At 27.6% G+C, this 18,748-nt stretch overlaps 1 protein-coding gene across 1 annotated transcript; it reads right to left on the bottom strand.

The window, feature by feature from the left end:
- Window positions 1–1,599: 1,599 nt before the first annotated feature.
- LOC100214875 (translocon-associated protein subunit gamma) lies at window positions 1,600–18,428 on the bottom strand. Its single transcript, XM_065799675.1, has 3 exons — window positions 18,228–18,428; window positions 10,633–10,796; window positions 1,600–1,914 (listed from the first exon to the last, which is right to left on the bottom strand). The coding sequence occupies exons 1-3, from the start codon at window positions 18,352–18,354 to the stop codon at window positions 1,651–1,653; spliced, it is 555 nt and encodes a 184-aa protein (XP_065655747.1). The 5' UTR covers window positions 18,355–18,428; the 3' UTR covers window positions 1,600–1,650.
- Between the last annotated feature and the right edge of the window lie 320 nt (window positions 18,429–18,748).

Raw genomic sequence — 18,748 nt, 5'->3', positions numbered from 1 at the left:
AATCGTCTACTTTTATAAACTACATTACAAACATTTTGGAAATATTCAACTCTGCAACCAAATATTGCTTTATCCTAGCCCCATAATTTGTTTTCTTCACTTCAAATTTTGAAATGTTTTCATGAATCAGCACACAAATATTGCCATCAATAGCATTTTCATTATGAATTTTGGATCTCATATCAACTGGTGTTTGATTCCGCAATAATAAACTGCAAAACTTTGCAACTTGATTTTTAAGCACAATGAGTTTTGCAAATTGGAAGAAACCTACCATTGATTTTCACGCTGTACACAAATGTTTTACTTTAGCTTGTGTAATATTTGTAAATATAAACCTAGTTCACTTTTAGTTTCTTTCGAACAAAAAATGTTCCAGATTCTAATTTTCGTTTCATTTCAATTTCCTACAAATTGTTTTTTTCCGGCTAATTACAAATGAAGGCCATTAAATAATCCGTCATTAACTTTCAACTTGAGATTGCTGAAATTTTTATATTTCAGGTACCTGAAACAATCTCTATCTTGAACTAACGTCTTTCCAAGTCGCTTCATTAATTTAAGCTTTATATGCAGAGGTGGAAAATTAAATTTATATGGTTCTACTAATATTGAAATGAGAATTTTATGTTGGCTAACTACAAATTCATTTCTTTTAAGCCAATTGTTTTGAATTCAGTTACTGTTTCTTGCCCTATCTCACTAACAAAGAATGCTTGGAAATTTGGTGCCTCGAAATTATTACAATACCAAAAATAAATCTTTTTAATGGAAAGTTCGATGGAAACTGTTATCAAAAGTTATTTTATCACTTAAAACTATATCTTGAAAACTTTTCAAGTTAAATTGCTTGACTGCTACTTTAAAAAATTTTAAACGTTAATTTGTAAAAAAAATTTGTGAATGGGATGAACATAATGCAATCCAAAATATCAAAATCTGAGATTACTCATAATTGAGCCATAAAATAGTAGCCGTGGTTTAGTGGTTAGAGCAACCCTTGCGGGAATTTTCCATGGAAAAGCAATGAAAAAAACCCATGGAATTTCCATGGCTATTTGGAATACGTTTTCATCAAAAAACCATGGTTTTTGTTAAGAGGAGCCAATTTTTTTTTTAAGGAACCAGTCGGTACTTTTTAAAGATTAAACCCCCTCCTCTTATTTTATCCGTAAAATCGTCTCTGTATGTATGTATGTATATGTATATATATGTATGTATATATATATATATATATATATATGTATATATATGTATATATATGTATATATATGTGTGTGTGTGTATATATATATATATATATATATATATATATATATATATATATATATATATATATATATATATATATATATATATATATATATATATATATATATATATATATATATGTGTATATATATATATGTATATGTATATATATTTAAGTTATTTTTTACTAAGCAAAAATGTTATTCAAAAAAACTATAACAGTAACTACGCTATTTCAAAAATGCAATTTCGGCAAGGTTACGGAACGCGCTCCACTATCTTGAAAACGCTGCTTGCAAATATTAACATTAACATAGTTTAAAACGTATTTATTAGAAAGCATACACCTTCCAAAAATGTAAATTTTATTATCTTTCATAAAATTCTATACAAACAAATTTAATGACTTCCTGTTGAAAGAAGAGCTACTAAGCCTGCTGCTAAACCCGTTGATGCAGTGAAGTTAACTGCAGGAGAAAAAGAGCGTAGAAGATAAAATGAACAAGTTATTATGATGAATAAATATAAAGTGTTGCTGTAAAAAATAGCAAACGTGGTCGCCTCTGTATCAGCAACATTATTCTTTTTCCACAAAATACGATCATCTTTCTCTTTGCGGGACAGCTTTTTGGTTTCTGGTTTTGAATCACATTCAGCAGTGACCTATTGAAAACAAAACACTTTAATTTTGAAAAAATTAATTTATATATTGCGGCAGAAATAAAAAGGGAGCTCAATTTTTTTTTAATTACAGAAATGAGTTGATATTTCAAGATCTTTAAAAAAACTAAACAAGTCAAAATCTGGGCGTCTGCCAAAATCTTGAGGTGGATTTCCCTGATCGTGGATCTTTTCCCTGATTGTCGACCTCTTTTTTTATTTCAGTTATTATGCGCTTTTCTAGACTTAAAAAAGATTGGGGAATAATACATGGAAAAATCATGTACAGTTCAAAATAAAGCATCATTATTACATTTATCAAAGTATTGTTAGTATGTTGTCATTGTTACTAATGTTATTAAAGTACATCTAAAATTTAATCAAAGTAAAATCTAAAAATGCTATATTTTTATTGAATCTATAAACTGTTTTGATAAATGTGAAAGTAAAATATAAAGCTAATGTAAAAGTGATGTAAAAGTAAAATATAAAGCTAAAATCAACATATATTTAAAAAAAAAAAATAAACATACATCAAATGGTCCAGAAAAAATAATTCTGAAAGAATGATAAAAGTTTAAACAAAATTTTTATTTCTTGTTAAAAAGACTGAAATAGTATTGCCACATCAATATTGGGTAATACCGCGTCAAATCACCCAAAATTTAGAAAATTTTGAACCATGGGTTTTCAAATTTTTTAAAAACCTCTTTGGCTGTTGCATCTTAAAAAGAAAAGTTAACATATAAAATTTTAGCTGAAAATGTTGAGAGGTTGACAAGATACTGCAATTTTAATACTGACCTGGTTTCCTAAAATGACCTTTTCATAACACTCTGAAAAAACATTTTTCTTAAAATAATAAGAAATAAAAATGGCAAAAACATGAAAATAAACATATATAATGTTTTTTTGATGCTAAATTCAATAAATGTACTTAAAATGCTAAAATATAGAAGGAACATGCTTAAAAATTAATAAAACAACTAGTTTCTATAAAACAACTTTGGGGCCCAATATCTCAAAACACCCCCATCAAAAAAATTTTTTTTTTGCTGTTAATATTTTCAGCTGTTTATAATCTTACTAGGCACAAAAAATCTAACTGGAAAAACGACTGAACATACGGAACTTTAATTTTAAAGATGTATCAAATTTTCAATAAGCTACTTTAAAAAACTTTCAAATAGAATTCTGTAAAATATTATATTTAGTTAAAAGACTCCTTAAAAAAAACAAACGATTTTGTTATATTTAAGGAAGTCTTAATTATATGATAACTTAGTTATTTGAACTTAACAACTTAAAAAAACATCCTGTTTTGTTTTATATAAAAACTGAATTAGTGTGATATGGATGTGCATTTGTTTTTAAAATTTTGACAACTTTTGTAAAAGTTTATTATTACAAGTTATTACAATTGTGCAGATAAGCTATATACAACTATACATACAATTATACTATATACAAAATACATAAAGCTATATGCAATTATATATACAATTCAATTACTTTTAGAAAATCTTAGAGTAGTTACGATAAATGAGCCACAAGACATGATGAGAAGTAGCTTAAATATTGCTCCTGGGAAGAAACTTTGCAAACCCTGTAAGCAAAAGATTGCCAAAAAAGCAGATCTTAAAGAAGAGAAGCAAAGTCAGGGTGAACAAGATGACGATTTTCTAATATCATCATTCAAATCAAAAAGACAGGAGATCAATGAAGAACTTGAAAATTTTAATATATCTTCTCTAAAATCTCATTCAAAGTCATCAAAACATATACTCTCAGAAGGAAAGCGAAAAGTTGCGCACATCAACGAAATGGTAAGTAACCTTACTAGAAAAACTGAAAGTCAATTCAATGTTCCCTCAAAACTGTGTTATGAACCAAATGACATTAAAAAGAAGGCTGAAAACTTTGATAAAATTATGAGCTTGATAAAAGAAAAAATTCTATGTTCTGACAAAAGAACTATTGTTCAACTTCTAACACTGGCACCCCCGAGTTGGTCAATATTAGAAGTACAAAATAACTTTGCAGTTACAGAATACCAAGCAAAAAAGGCTAGACAACTTTTTAATAAAAAAGGATTGTTGGCTTTCTCACCTTTGTATAAAGGGAAAGTCTTACAAAAAGAAATAGAAGATTCTGTTAAACTTTTTTATGATTCAAGTGATTTATGTAGAACTATGCCTGGAAAAAAAGATCATGTTAGCATTCAAAAGAACGTCCATAAACAAAAAAAACTGCTTTTGTGTAATTTAAAGGAACTATATTTATTATACAAAGAAAACAATCCAGAAATACAAATAAGTTACTCAAAATTTGCTTCACTTAGACCAAAGTGGTGCATTTTGCCAGGTGCAAGTGGTACACATTCTGTTTGTGTTTGTTCTTATCACCAAAATGCCATATTGCTAGTAGATGCTTTAAATATTGGACTAAAGTATAAGGACTTACTTTCAAAAACCGTTTGCTCAGCAGAAAACAAAGAATGCATGCTTGCACAGTGTGATGATTGTCCTGGTAAAGAACCCCTCACCAAATATTTGTATGAGATTTTTGGAGAATACGAAGATGATTTTGAGATACACTACAAGGCATGGCAAACTAATGACCGTGCAACACTATTAAGTTTAACAGCTGATGTTCCAACGTTTGTTGAACTATTAGCATCTTGTTTTGAAAAGCTACAAGCTCATTCTTTTATTGCTCACTCTCAATCACAGTACCTTAACCAACTGAAACAATATATGGATCAATCAAACATTATCATTATTGGCGACTTTGCTGAAAATTATGCTTTTGTTGTCCAAGATGAAATACAGAGCTATCATTGGAACACCCAACAATGTTCTTTACATCCATTAGTCATATACTATAAAGACGATAAAGGTGAACTGAAACATATTTCTTACTGTTTCATGTCAGATGACATTATACATGATGTAACTTATGTGTACAAAATATTCCAACTAATCATACCAATATTAAAAATAAAATTTTCCAATCTGTCCAAATTACATTTATTCACTGATGGTTGCGCAGGACAGTACAAAAATTGTAAAAGCTTTTACAATCTATGTCAACTAGAGAGCGAATTTTGCCTTAAAATTGAATGGAACTTTTTTGCCACATCCCACGGAAAGTCACCATGCGATGGGATTGGTGGTACTGTAAAAGATTAACAGCACAAGAAAGTTTAAAATGACCGTACAGAAACCAAATTCTCACATCAGAAGCTATGTATGAATTTTGTATTGATAAAATCAAAGTTGTTAACTTCATTTACATAAAGGGATTTGACTTACAATTGCAACGTGAAGAGCAAAAAGAAAGGTACACTGGTGTAACAACTCTACCTGGTACTCGTAGCTTTCATCAATTTATAAATCTTGGAGATAACAAGGTTGGGGCAAAGAGGTGTAGTACAGACACTAATTATACAATAATCCACAATCTTAAAAAGAAACAAGACATATCTCAACTTGATACTGTCACTTTAGGTTGTTATGTCGCTGTAGTCTGTGATGATAAGTGGTGGATCGACATTGTAACTAAAACCAATTTTGAAGAAGTTGATGCTAAAGTTAAGTTTCTTCATCCAAATGGTCCATCAATCTGTTTTAACTGGCCTGAAAGAGACGACTACTGTTTTATTCCAAACACCAACATATTGAAAAAACTATCTGTTCCACAAGCTTGCTCTAGTTCTGGTAGAAACTATGTGTTTGAAAATGCTGAAATAGAGGAAGTACAAGTAAAATGGGAGCAATATTGTAAACTATTACAAACACAGTCAAAATAACTTTCATCTTTGATACCTTTACAAATCTTGTATATTTAAGTAACTTTTTAAATTGCGATTAACTTTATTTTATTTACAAATATTTTTTGGGAATTTCTTGAAAAAGTAATACATCTTTGAAATTAAAGTTCTGTATGTTTTAGTTGTTTTTCCAGTTAGATTTTTTGTGCCTAGTAAGATTATAAACAGCTGAAAATATCAACAGCAAAAAAAAAATTTTTTTGATGGGGGTGTTTTGAGATATTGGGCCCCAAAGTTGGTTTATAGAAACTAGTTGTTTTATTAATTTTTATGCATGTTCTTTTTATATTTGAGCATTTTAAGTACATTTATTGAATTCAGCATCAAAAAAAACATTATATATGTTCATTTTCATGTTTTTGCCATTTTTATTTCTTATTATTTTAAGGCAAATGTTTTTTCAGAGTGTTATGAAAACTGGGTCATTTTGGGAAACCAGGTCAGTATTAAAATTGCAATATCTTGTCAACCGCTAAACTTTTTTAGCTGAAATTTTGCATGCAATATTTTTTTATAATTAGGAATAATGTGTCAAAATATAACACAAAAGGAAGAGACATGGTTCAATGGACTGGGTGATTTGATGTGGAATTGCCCTATTAAAAATCTTTTCAAAAATATTAACTTATATACTTTTAAACATCTATATAAATTTAGATTTTACTGTATATAAATAGTATATTAATATTTAAAATTTTAAAGTTCTTTACTTTTCTTAAATAATAAACCAATTGTTTCATCTAATTTTTTAATCTCTTCTTTCTTTTTTTTCCTCACTTCAAGAATAATTTTTGCTTCAATAGCATAAGTATGAGCTTTTCCAGCATCATTTGCAGCTTTCACAAGAATTGCTTCTGAATCACTTTTCAGTGTTTTTTTTACTTTTTCCAAAATAACCTTTTTAGACAGTAAGTTCTTAGTTTTAGATTTTATGTCTATAGCAAGTAAGTCACTTTTTTGCTTTTGAGTATCTGTAAGCTCAGTTTCTTTTTGAGCAGCGATTTCAATCTTTTGTTGAATCTATGATTTTTTGACAGATTTTCTCAGTTCCTTAGAGATAACTATAGATTCCAGGTTTAAGTCAAAAGCTTTCATATGGTCATACACAATTCTCTGGCTTATTAGTCATTTACTCATTAAATTAGGTTGTAACATATTCTTGTTAATGTTAAACCCTCTTTCAACCACTGCTTGACCATGAAAAAGAGTCAACACCATTTTGATAAATTTAGACAGTGCCAATAATCATCATAACCACCAACTTTAGAAAAAAAGAAACTCATCCAATCTATCATCTATTTTGTTGAAATTCATGAAAAGTTCCCTGTTTTTAGAGACAATCTTTTCTAAATATCTCTTGATTTCGGTATTTATCTCATCCCCACCTTTTGGGGTAACCCAATGCAATCGAATCAAGCTATCAACCAAATCACTTATCCTTTCCTTTGCCATTTTTTCATTGCACATTATTTCTGAGTCAAAACATTTTACATTTCACACAATAACATATTTTAAAGGTGATTATTCCACAAACTTACATGTCAACGACTGAAGAAAACATGTAACTGTAGTTGAAAGCATAAATATCTTTTGGAGTGATTTCATCATTTGTTTTTTTATTCTTTATAACAGTGCTGGCACCACATCCAATATCTGACTTTTTATAATAGTTTTTTCTTTTGTATAATCCAATTTGCAGAGGTAATTTGCAGTTTTACATTAATCTAAAATATCAGCTATAATGAACTTTGACATTATGTCTTTTAATATTTGATAAAGGTCGTCATATAAAAATGGCATCATAGGTTTAACATATTGATATGTGGCTAAAAAGGATTGCATGATTTGAGCTATATGAGCAAAGAAATAAAATTTTGCTAAAATTAGAGGGTCTTTAGTAGCAGGTAAAACAATTCGGTAGCTCATGCACAAAGGCTGCTTACTCTTAGGTAGAAATTCCCAAAACCTACATATTTTACAAATGCTCTCCCAAATATTAACAGCTTTTAAAGCTCTAAAAGCCTTTTCATCATCAACCCATCAAGTACCACAAAAATTAAGAGTTTTATAAATAAATACAAAAGTTTTTATAAATACAAAAGTTAAGAGACAAACATTCACAATGCTTCTTTCCTGTTAAATGTCTTTTTAACGCTCTCTGGCCCATATTAGACAGTTCAATTATATTTCTTAGATGTGGACAAAATATTTTGCTGAGGTAGTTGTATCCCCACACACTAACCAAGCTTTATATTCTGGCATTTGTATTGTAACCAATGATCATCAAAATATGCTGAGTTCATAATTTAATTTACTTGTTCTAGTTAAAAGAAAATAAAAACAAATAACATCAAATACTAACTAGTACAAACTAGTTATTTAATACTAAAAGTTTAGTTACTAAAAGCTAGCTACTAATCAAGCTTAAAAAAAATAACTGCTTTTCTTAGAGTTAAACCGAGTGTTAAAAAAAAAAGACTCATAATTAAAAAGCTTCTAAAATAAGATCAGTAATAAAAACCCTGATTTTTCCCCTGATTTATTTTTTAATTTGACCTAATTTCTCTGATATTCCCCTAATTTTTTTTTGAAGACATCTAAATTCCTTGACTTTCCCTGATCTGGCAGTCACCCTGAAAATGTAAAATACAATATAAGTGAGACCTCCCTATAATTTTCAAAATAAAAAAAGCTCCCCTAAATTTAGAAACATTGAAACATTTCTTTCTCTAAATAATCTAATAATCAATTTAAACAATTTACTTTTTAAATTGATTTATAATGCATTTAATAAAGGTTGTTACAATTTTCCTGCAAAATTAGTACTTTAAACTTAGTTCCCTTTATCTTACCAACATCAAATTAATTTTTAATGCTTTGAAAGATAAACCAATCCTTTTAAATTCAATACTGTATATCTAACAGTGGCGTGCTAGCCCCCGAAGCTATGCAGGAATCCCGCATGGACCTTGAACTTTTTATTTTAGAAGGACCTTTTAGAGAAAAAAACTATTTACTATATTCTTTAAATGATCAACAACTAATTTTTCATTTATTTATTCTTTAACAAACTAAGTTTTTTAATTATCTGATTTAAAATGCTAAACTTTGAAAGGATATTAGTATTTTGCATAATAACATGCAAACATCATCAAACATTGAACTTAAAAATAGCAAAAAATCTTCATTACATTACATATCGATTTTGATTTATTAAAGAAACTGTCAAAGGTTGAATTAGGCGATCACAATGGTCAGATTGAAAAATTATTTAATTAGAAAGAAATCACAATTGCTGATTTTTAATTATTAAAAAGATATTGCTCATAAAATTAAATATTTTTTTTGACAATCACTGGATTATTTAATTTCTACGTAAGCATGGAATTGAAATAATGCCTTAAGTTGGAATCTCAAGTTTTTTATCTGTCCTTTTTATGCTGTCAAAATATTTTTATGATATAAAATGATTCAAAAAATTTAAATATCTAAAAAGTTTTTCTATTTATTCTACTAATTTATTATTACTAATTTCTCTACATTTTCCTTAACATTCGGTCTTCTTTTTAAATATATCATTATTATATTTTTAAGCAATTATGTCAATGCTTATAAAAATCAGCTCTTTTTATAACAAAATGTAATGCTAATTAGTTTACTAATTACTAGTAATTTTAATTTACAGGTCGTTATGAGAGGTAGCGTTTATTTATGGGCCTTTAAATTAATCATATATGGTAAAACCATGCAAAAACTTTTTAGAAAAATCCTGTATATGCTTTTTGGAGACAACAGGCCACTGATATCTAATTGATTTCAGAATACCTGTTTAAGATTATTAAACAATATATAAAAAAATTTTAAGGAAGGCAAACTGAATTTAACATTGTGCATTTCATTTTCAATTGTAACATTAATTGAATGATGGGTATACTGTAAACAATATGCAACTTCGTAATATTAATTCATTCAGTTTCGATCAAATTTACAATGATAATTTACTTTACTTGTAATGAGCAATTCCAAAATCAATTTTATAAATCCTATATGAATAGACAGACATTCATTACCCAGTGTCAGGCATTGCCATAATATAACCCTTATAACCAAATCAAAACTTATTAGTTATTATTTTTACAGTTATATTGATCTTTTGGCCAAATGTTTTTAAAGTAAACTATGCTTGTTATACTTGATTTTAACTAACCGTAAGTACTAATAGCTTTGATATATTTATTTCTCAAGTACCTGTTAGTTACTTAGTGTAGTTACTTGGTGGCACAAAGTTATTGCTCTTATTTATTTGGAACTGAACATTTTGGATAGTTTATTATTTGAACTTAATAAAATAACCATCATTTAATTAAAAGTTGAAACGATGTACAACTAATGGTGTGAAAATTGAGATTATCAAATAACATACATTTCTATGACTCAATTTAATTAAATATCATTACATTGAATATAAAAGAATATTATCTATTATAATAATCAATAACTTATCAAAATATAATATTAATAAAATTACCATTATTTATAAAATTGTAAAGAAATATTAAACAAAATGTTTGTTGATCACACATATGTATATGAAGCTGAGACGACACAATCCCACATAAAAATTTATCTGTAATATTATTATGAAAAGTAATCTTGATTATGTTTTGTAACAACTTTATCACTTAATATATGAAAATTTGTAAGCTTTAATTATATAATTATGTAAATATGTAATTTTGTAATCTTTTACAACTATTTCATTTTTAAAACTAAATCATGTGGTCTTAGTAAAATGATAAGAATTGTATTACTGAGTCATGCTGAATGGTACTCATTTTCTAGTTTAATAATATTGTAATTTATTAAATAATATTATAAATCTTTATAACCTCTTTAGAAATTGCAGCTTCCCGTTTTTGTGCTATTTTATGCTTCAGAGTAAATTTTGTATTTTTGTAGGCAAATGCAATTAAGTAGCCTGACACAATAGTACCAACAAAAAATAAAATTCCATATGTCATTGGATCCATTAAATGAACTTTCCAGAACAACCCTAAAAAAAGAAGGACATTTAAGTTCCTGTATTAACAACTTTAAATTGACAAAACAACAGGAAAAAAAATTGGGGGTGGAGAGCAGGCTCTCCAGCCCGGGCTCCTACTTTTTTTCTCTGCCTCTAGCTCTTTTAAATATCTTTTTAAAATTTATATATAAATTGATTTTACTTGTTTTATTTACATCATAAATTTTTATATAAAATATTATTCCGAAAGCAAATATTGGTTAAGTAAAAAAAGTTCTAATAGTTATTGTTAAATTTATACTTTAACTTGAACTTTTTAATTTTATTTTATATTTTATATTGAAAATTATTTTTATATAGAAGTAAACTAAAAAAATTTTCTTATACAACATTAAATATTGCAATATAAGACTTATACCCTTACTGTTTTAATAAAACATTGATACAAAATTATTTAAAGTTCAAAAAAGCCAAGAAATTTTGTAATGGCTCTGGCTCAATCCATTCTTCCGATTTTTTTTATTTTATTTTTTTTAGGTGCCACAAGAAGTCCTAACGGTCTTGTCACAGAGCACCGCGGAAATGCATTTAACCAGGAAGTTCATGCCTCCTTCCTTACCGTGATGCGAAAATATATCCAGAGCTCAATTCAAACCTGGATCTCCTTCTTATAAAGCAAGTGCTCTAACCACTGCGCCACGGCCGCACAAAATTTTGACTTCTTCCAAAAACCTCTGGCTCCCATTCCTGTATATGACCCCTTCAATGCTGTATAAAAGACAAAAGTTTTTGTCTTTTATACAGCATTGAAGGGGTCATATCCAGGGATGATCTTTTTAAACAAATTCAAATGGTGAATTTATTTTAAAAGATTATAAAGAATTATTTGTAAAATATTTAGTTTTTTTTCAGATTCATCCCCAAACAATTAGACTTGACAGCTCCAGGGATGTAGCAAGGGTGCAATTTTCAGAATATTACTTTACAATGTTAATCAAATATATATATATATATATATATATATATATATATATATATATATATATATATATATATATATATATATATATATATATATATATATATATATATATATATATATAAACTAAGGAATTAAAAAATAAATGAGTATCAACTTATTTGTTATACAAAAATGATTTAAATTTTAATTTGATAAAATTCAGCTGAAATATAATAAACAAAGCATATACAAGAATAATTGTTAGCAACTACAGCAGATTCTTAACTATTTCTTGAACTTATTTAATGTAATGGCTGTTACAGTTGAGTAGGATAAGGTGTTAACTCATCAGCAACTCAGTGAAGTTAGTAACTAAGCAACTCAAATAGTCAAGAAATCATAAACTCAGTATTCTCTTTGATACAGTGTTTAAACAATTTAGGTTTGTGAAAACAAACCCTAAAATGTGAACTAATACCATGACAAGTGTTTTGCTTTATTTCAAAACTAATGCTGGCAAGATTATTGTTAAGACATAAGAATATAGTTAAGATACAGGAGGCGTACTTAAGATAAAGGTGTTGTACTTGCTCTAGCTTTGCAATATCTTGACCAAAAAAGTCCAAGTTTAAATAATGATTTGAGCGCAGCACTTCGCATTTGAACAGGTTCAAGAATGTTAGCCACTAGTGACTACTTAACTGCAATTTAACTGATTGGAATTTAATTGGTGATTCAGGAATTATGGTGATTCAAATGATTTTACTGTTGTCAGCATAGAGTAGAATATAATGTAGGAGAGAGCCAAGAAAAATCTAGCAGATCTAGAAACAACTGTAAATAGAGTGAAAAACCATGGATTTACTATAAGGAAGACTGCTAAAACTTATAACATTCCATTAGGAACACTACATAAAAAAGTAAAACTTGGGGATCAAGTTCCAAAAAAGCTTGGTGGACAAACTTGCAAAACAAATCTATCCATAATTTAAAAAATAAAAAATGTTATGTTGAATGTTTCCCCAAATCAGTTGATCATTCTCACTAAATTTTAAAAAAGTGAATATGATCATAAGATATTATTACATAGTCAGGGGTTATTCTGGGAAAAAAATTGGATGACAGTATCCACCCCCCACATGCCTGCAAAATTTAGCGGAATTATTGCAGAATATAGGCATTTTTCCACACAAAAAAAAACAATATTAAAAATCGAGGCTGTCAAAAAGGGTCTAGAATTTAGAAGGAATTACTGTTTACTAGGTTCAGCAAAAAAAAAAAAAAAAAAAAAAAAAAAAAAAAAAATAAAAAAAAAAAAAAAACAGTATAAAAAGTTAGATCATTAAGAATGGAAATGAAAGAAATTAACTATTACTAGTTTAGTTGAATTAAGTTTTTTTGATACTGCAAATTACGATGTAGTTTTAAAAAAGAAAAACTATTGTGCAACTATTTTAAATGATAGTCTTGATGAAATATCACTTTCAATATTTTGCTGGAAATTTAGAAGTAAAAAAGACAGCATTTTTGCTGCCTTATTTATTTCTGAATTTAACTAAACAAATAAATTCAAAAAAACAAAACAAAAAAAAACGGCTTGCAAAAAAACAAGGTTGTTTAATTTTCTTAAAATTAAAATTATTCATTACAGGGCAAATGTGTATTTGAGGCACCTTCCTTTAGACAACTTGTAAAAAAAGTCTTATACAAAACAAATATTGTTAAAAACCATACGCAAAACAAACCTTAACCCTGACCTTTAGGGTTAGGCTCAGGGTCTGGCTCAAGGTTTCGGTTAGGGTATAACTTTCAATAAAATAAACTTTATTGTTGAGTTTAGGGTTATAGTGTTAGGTATGTGTAATTACGCCTTTTACAGAAATGTTTTTTTTGCCCAAAATCTGTGCCATGTTTTTTTAAGTCTGTTTTGCGTTAGTGCTATGCTAACATGTTTAGTGGTCTTAGTTTTTAGAATTTGATATCAACTTAGATATTATTCAAAAACTAGAATAGTTGAACTTTTTTTTGGTTATCTTTATTTTTATAGTTGCTAACAATTTAATTGACTTTTGTTAAAAACTTTGTCGTTGATTAAGCCTCAAGCTTTTAGTCAAGGTATGTCTGTTCATTTTTTCAAACTACTTGCAACTGTAAATAAACCTTTTTTCTTGCTACCTGCCAAATTTTATCCAAAAATTTGGATGCTCAGGTACACTTCTAGGATGCTCTAGATGGGTATATATTTTCGGCAAAACCAACACTAATTAAACCGCAGGGGGAGGGGGAGAGCACATTTGTTTAAGTTGTTACCACACAAATTTGTTTATGTTGTAATTACATATAGACTATATTATAGTAAACACGAACATTTATATATATATATATATATATATATATATATATATATATATATATATATATATATATATATATATATATATATATATATATATATATATATATATCGCAAGACAAAATTAAAAATTTTTCACCAATTAAATTATTGTCATCTAGTAGCAGATAAATCCTGTTTTTTATTTTTTATCATTAATTTTAATGTAAATAAATCTTTAATAATTGAAAACATTACTTAACATAAATACTATTTCAAATATAATGAAAGTTAAGTATTAGTTAAGGTTGTCCATATTCTAATAACTTAAATTAATGATTAATCTAAGTTATCAACTTGATGATGATTAACATACTTTTCAACATCTTAGTGACTGAATTATGGACAAGTAACTTACTACTTGAACTTATAGTAATACTTATACTGATGTTATAGGTAGAAACAAGTAGTTGTTTTTTTGTTTACATATCTATATTTTCTTTATCTGTATTTGGTATAAGTTATAAAAAATACTTATTATTCGTTTTACTTAAAAAAGTCAATGTTAGACTAATATCTATAACTAAATTTTTCCTGGTTTAAAATTTTTTTTCTTTCCAATTTTAATTCCAAGGTGTCTTTTTTTTGTAGTGTTGTGTGACCCAAAAAAAAAAATTATTTATGGTAAATATTTAATTTCTACTCTTGACGTACGAAGGCAATTAAATAAGCATTTTTCTAGAGAAAAATTGACTTAGAAAACTAATCTAAAATTTCTGTTATCTTATTTGTCTTCTCATTTAGCTTCCAGAGAACACCAGAGCAATTAAAATAAAATAATACATATAGCATATTCGTAATTTGAAGGCTACAATAAAGGTATTAAAATTAGCGGTAAAAATAACATGCGGTAGTGGTGTAGTGGTAAATCATTCGCGTCAATAAGCGAGAGGCTCTGCATTCGATTCCCACCATGCCCCTGGTAGTACCACGCTCAACTTGTTTCTCTGCGCAGCAGCCTTGTTTGTCAAGGTTCGTGCTTCAGAGTTATAGAGTTGAGAGAGGGTTGTAATCACAAGAAGCCTCCTCATCTGTAGTGGCCTTATAGGCCTTGGGAAAGTGAATTACAAATGTAAAGCAAATGTTAAGGAAAATAAAACTCAAATATAATGCTGATATTAAGGCAAACAATGACTTTTTGCTTGAAAGATTATGTTTCTGATAGTGAATGAGATTACAAATTTTAAAATTTCAGACAATTAAAGTATGTATGAAAATGATAATTTATTACATGTTATGAAATGTCTTAACAGGTAACATTCCATCGGTAATATAGAAAATAGGGCAATATATTGGTGCCATTATTACTGATATTCCCAATCACAGCATTGTTGAACAAATGACTCATGAACTAATCATTATATCAGAACTGCAATTACCAAATGGATTATCAAAAACAATCATCTAACTATAAGATTTGACACTACATTACAAGAAAGCTTGTTATCTAAAAAAAGAAAAGAAAGAAAAAGAAATACTTAGTAGAATTTTCATTATTTTATTGAGTTAATTAGAATGATAATTTGTTAATAGAGCTAAAACTCTTTTTTAATTTTGCAGAACAAATAAGTTATTATTATATTATATTATTTTATTAGTTACTTTATTTATTTTTAAAAAATTGTTTATAGACAAGTTAGTATAAGATTTTTGTAATTTTACTTTAAGTTACTATAACTTTTCAGATTTTATCTTCTTTGTTGACCATCGCCATCTTTACCACAACCATCTGGTGTCAACATTATTGAGAAGACCTCCATAGTGAGTTTTTGTATCAATTTTTTTATTCAGTTGCGTTTTTTGATTATTTTGTATAAATATGCTTTTAATAAAATATAGGCTTGCCAAAGAGTGATTTTATGGTTTGGCGCCAAAACCATCCAGTGCCTAAATCATAATGGATCTTTTATATGGAAGAATGCCCAGAATGGTGGCAAAGACTTGCCTAAATTTAAATTTCAGCTTTCTAGTGGCTGGAAGGATGGCAGAGGAGGTGGTAAAAGAAATGGCAAAAAAAAAAAAAAAAAAGCATTTGTTAACCACCTATCTGTTAACCTATACATACACTTCTTAATGTGTATGTAGATACATATATAGGTATATCTACATTAACTATCGTTAGGTGTATGTATAGTGTGTATGCATATAATTTTTTATATTTTATATTTTATATTTATATTTTTTATGTATAGTGTGTATGCATATAATTTTTTTTAAAGTTTGTATTTGTATATAGTCTTTTTGTGTATTAAGTTTTTATAAATTTATAGTTTGTTTTTTGTATAAAGAGTTTGTGTTTTAGAGCATAAGGGGAAAACTTACAACCCCCCTATCTACCTGAGGTGGGGTGGGTTTGAAAATTTACCCTTTATGCTTTAAAAATGCCTTTGTTATCCCTAAAACATTTCTTTTTTTTTGATGCTAAATTGTATGCATTTAGATATGAAAATATATTGATTTGACATTGATATTGGGTGGAAGGGGCAACTATTGCCACCTGATGCCAAATAAAATTCTGTCAACCCAACCTAAGCTATCACAATCATATTTAATGATGATCTGGTAGAATTTATTTAAAAAATAAAAAATTCAAAATTTCAATAAAAAATTAACATTTTCTTTAAAAAAACTCAGAGTTTGGATGTATTAGAGGATGTTGTAGGCTCTCCTCTAGTGCCCCAACACGCTTTTTATAAACACTTATTTTTTTTATCCTTTTATATCTACTTAGACCTTTCTTTTGATACCAAGTTGTATGAATTTTGATAAGAATTGACAAATTTATGACATTTTAAGTGAAGAAAAACTCAAAATTTGCTCATGGTTTCTTCAACAAATCCATATATCAAAAATATGGTACTTAAAATGCTAAAACTTTTTTCGCTGTTAAATTACCGTTTTCAAGGTCTTTCTGATGATATATAACAATCTAGTATTTAATTAATTTAAAAATTTTATGTCACATACCTATGTCCATAAATCTGTAGTTAAGGGGCATAAAAAGTTTTATTTTTTTGCTTGTTGCAAGACTATTTTTTGAATATTTATTGACATACATACATCAACTATTCTTATAGCCTGCTGATATAAGAGAGTGCTGCTACATCGACTATCTTATAGCCTGCTGCTACAAGAGAGTGTTGCTACATTGACTTTTTTATAGCCTACTGCTACAAGAGAGTGTTGCTACATTGACTTTTTTATAGCCTACTGCTACAAGAAAGTGCTGCTACTTTGACTGAGGGCTTGATTGGGGCAGGCAGTCTATCAAATAGTTAAAAAAAAAATTAAAAAAAAAATATTAAAAGGATATTAAAATATTCTGCGTTTATATTAAAAAGTTACTACTTTGACTAAGTCTCTCAACAAGCAAAAAAATAAAACTATTTTACGCCATTTAACTACAGATTTACCCCTAATAGTATAGTTTTTAATAAATATTTGCTTAAAACGTGACTTGTTTTTTACGTACTAAAGGTGGTGGAAGTGCATACTAAAGGGGGTGGGGGTGCATACTAAAGGGGGTGGGGGTGCGTGAAATACTAGTCTGCCCATAACAGCTTATTCAACAATACCATACAATACAATACATAACACTATAGTACCAATACAGCTTATTTAATACATACAATAATCATGCTGTTTTATTTAAATTTCAGATCTATGGTTTTATAAGATTTTAAATCTACATAAAATCCTCTAAAACCAATCATATTACAAAGAGTAAAAAGGGCTGGAAGTAAATATGCTTTTAATAAATCTTTATTTTATTGCTGATTTAAAAGATAAACTAACATTTATTTAGAGCAAATAAATTTCTATTTAATACAACAACTTAAAAATAAGAAGCTATACTATGATTTTAATAGGCATAAATTTTTGAGAAAAGCCACTAAAATCACCCAACTAATAGCTAAACTAACGATATGAATTAGATTTAAATTTATTTAAAATTAAAATTGAGTTAAAATATTTGTTTAAACTATTGTAAAACTAGCGTATGTATAATAAATAAAATCATAAAACAGTTGAATAGTATATTCGACTGTTTTTTTTTTTTTTTTTTCAGTATACATAATATAAAAATCTACATAATATATGCACTTACAAAGTGGTAAAACGGCAACCATTAAAGCATTGCCATAAAATAAAGCTTGAGATTTCTTTGAAACAGTTCTACTAAAATCTTGAAGTAAAACTTCTTCTTCTTGGGTAAGCTTGTTTTTACTCGGCATTTTCTACGTTAAATAATATCGGCGAAGCAAAGGTCTATAAGTTTTTCATATTCCGAAATATTTGCCACGACAGCTTGCGAGAACACGAAAACAGGAAAAAGGAGACTAGGAATAGAAAAAACTCCTACTTACAGGCTCTTTTTTATTAATTTAAACTTTCAAGTTATAATTTTTTATCAAAAATAATCTGGAACGGTCCCACAGAAAAATAGAACCCTTGAAATTTAAACACGATACTGGAAATGAAATCTCTATGAGTTTAAATTTAAAAGAACATAAGTTATAAACACTACACAACAAGTAATTGAACTAAAGTAAATCTTAAGTAACATTGTTATATGAAAAAATCTCTTTTTGAAATCAAAACATAAAAAATTAAGATTTGTTATTTAAA

The sequence above is a fragment of the Hydra vulgaris genome, chromosome 06 (assembly GCF_038396675.1).
Source record: "Hydra vulgaris chromosome 06, alternate assembly HydraT2T_AEP".
In the NCBI taxonomy this organism is placed as follows: domain Eukaryota; kingdom Metazoa; phylum Cnidaria; class Hydrozoa; order Anthoathecata; family Hydridae; genus Hydra; species Hydra vulgaris.
This window is presented reverse-complemented; position numbering and strand designations above follow the sequence as displayed.

What these genes read in the sequence shown, in the direction of transcription:
- LOC100214875 (XM_065799675.1), bottom strand. Translation starts at nt 18,354, where the DNA reads ATGCCGAGTAAAAACAAGCTTACCCAAGAAGAAGAAGTTTTACTTCAA. An exon ending in GGTTGCCGTTTTACCACTTT is followed by an intron (nt 10,797 to 18,227) that starts GTAAGTGCATAT and finishes TTCTTTTTTTAG; the next exon opens with GGTTGTTCTGGAAAGTTCAT. An exon ending in AAGCTGCAATTTCTAAAGAG is followed by an intron (nt 1,915 to 10,632) that starts GTTATAAAGATT and finishes TGTTTTCAATAG; the next exon opens with GTCACTGCTGAATGTGATTC.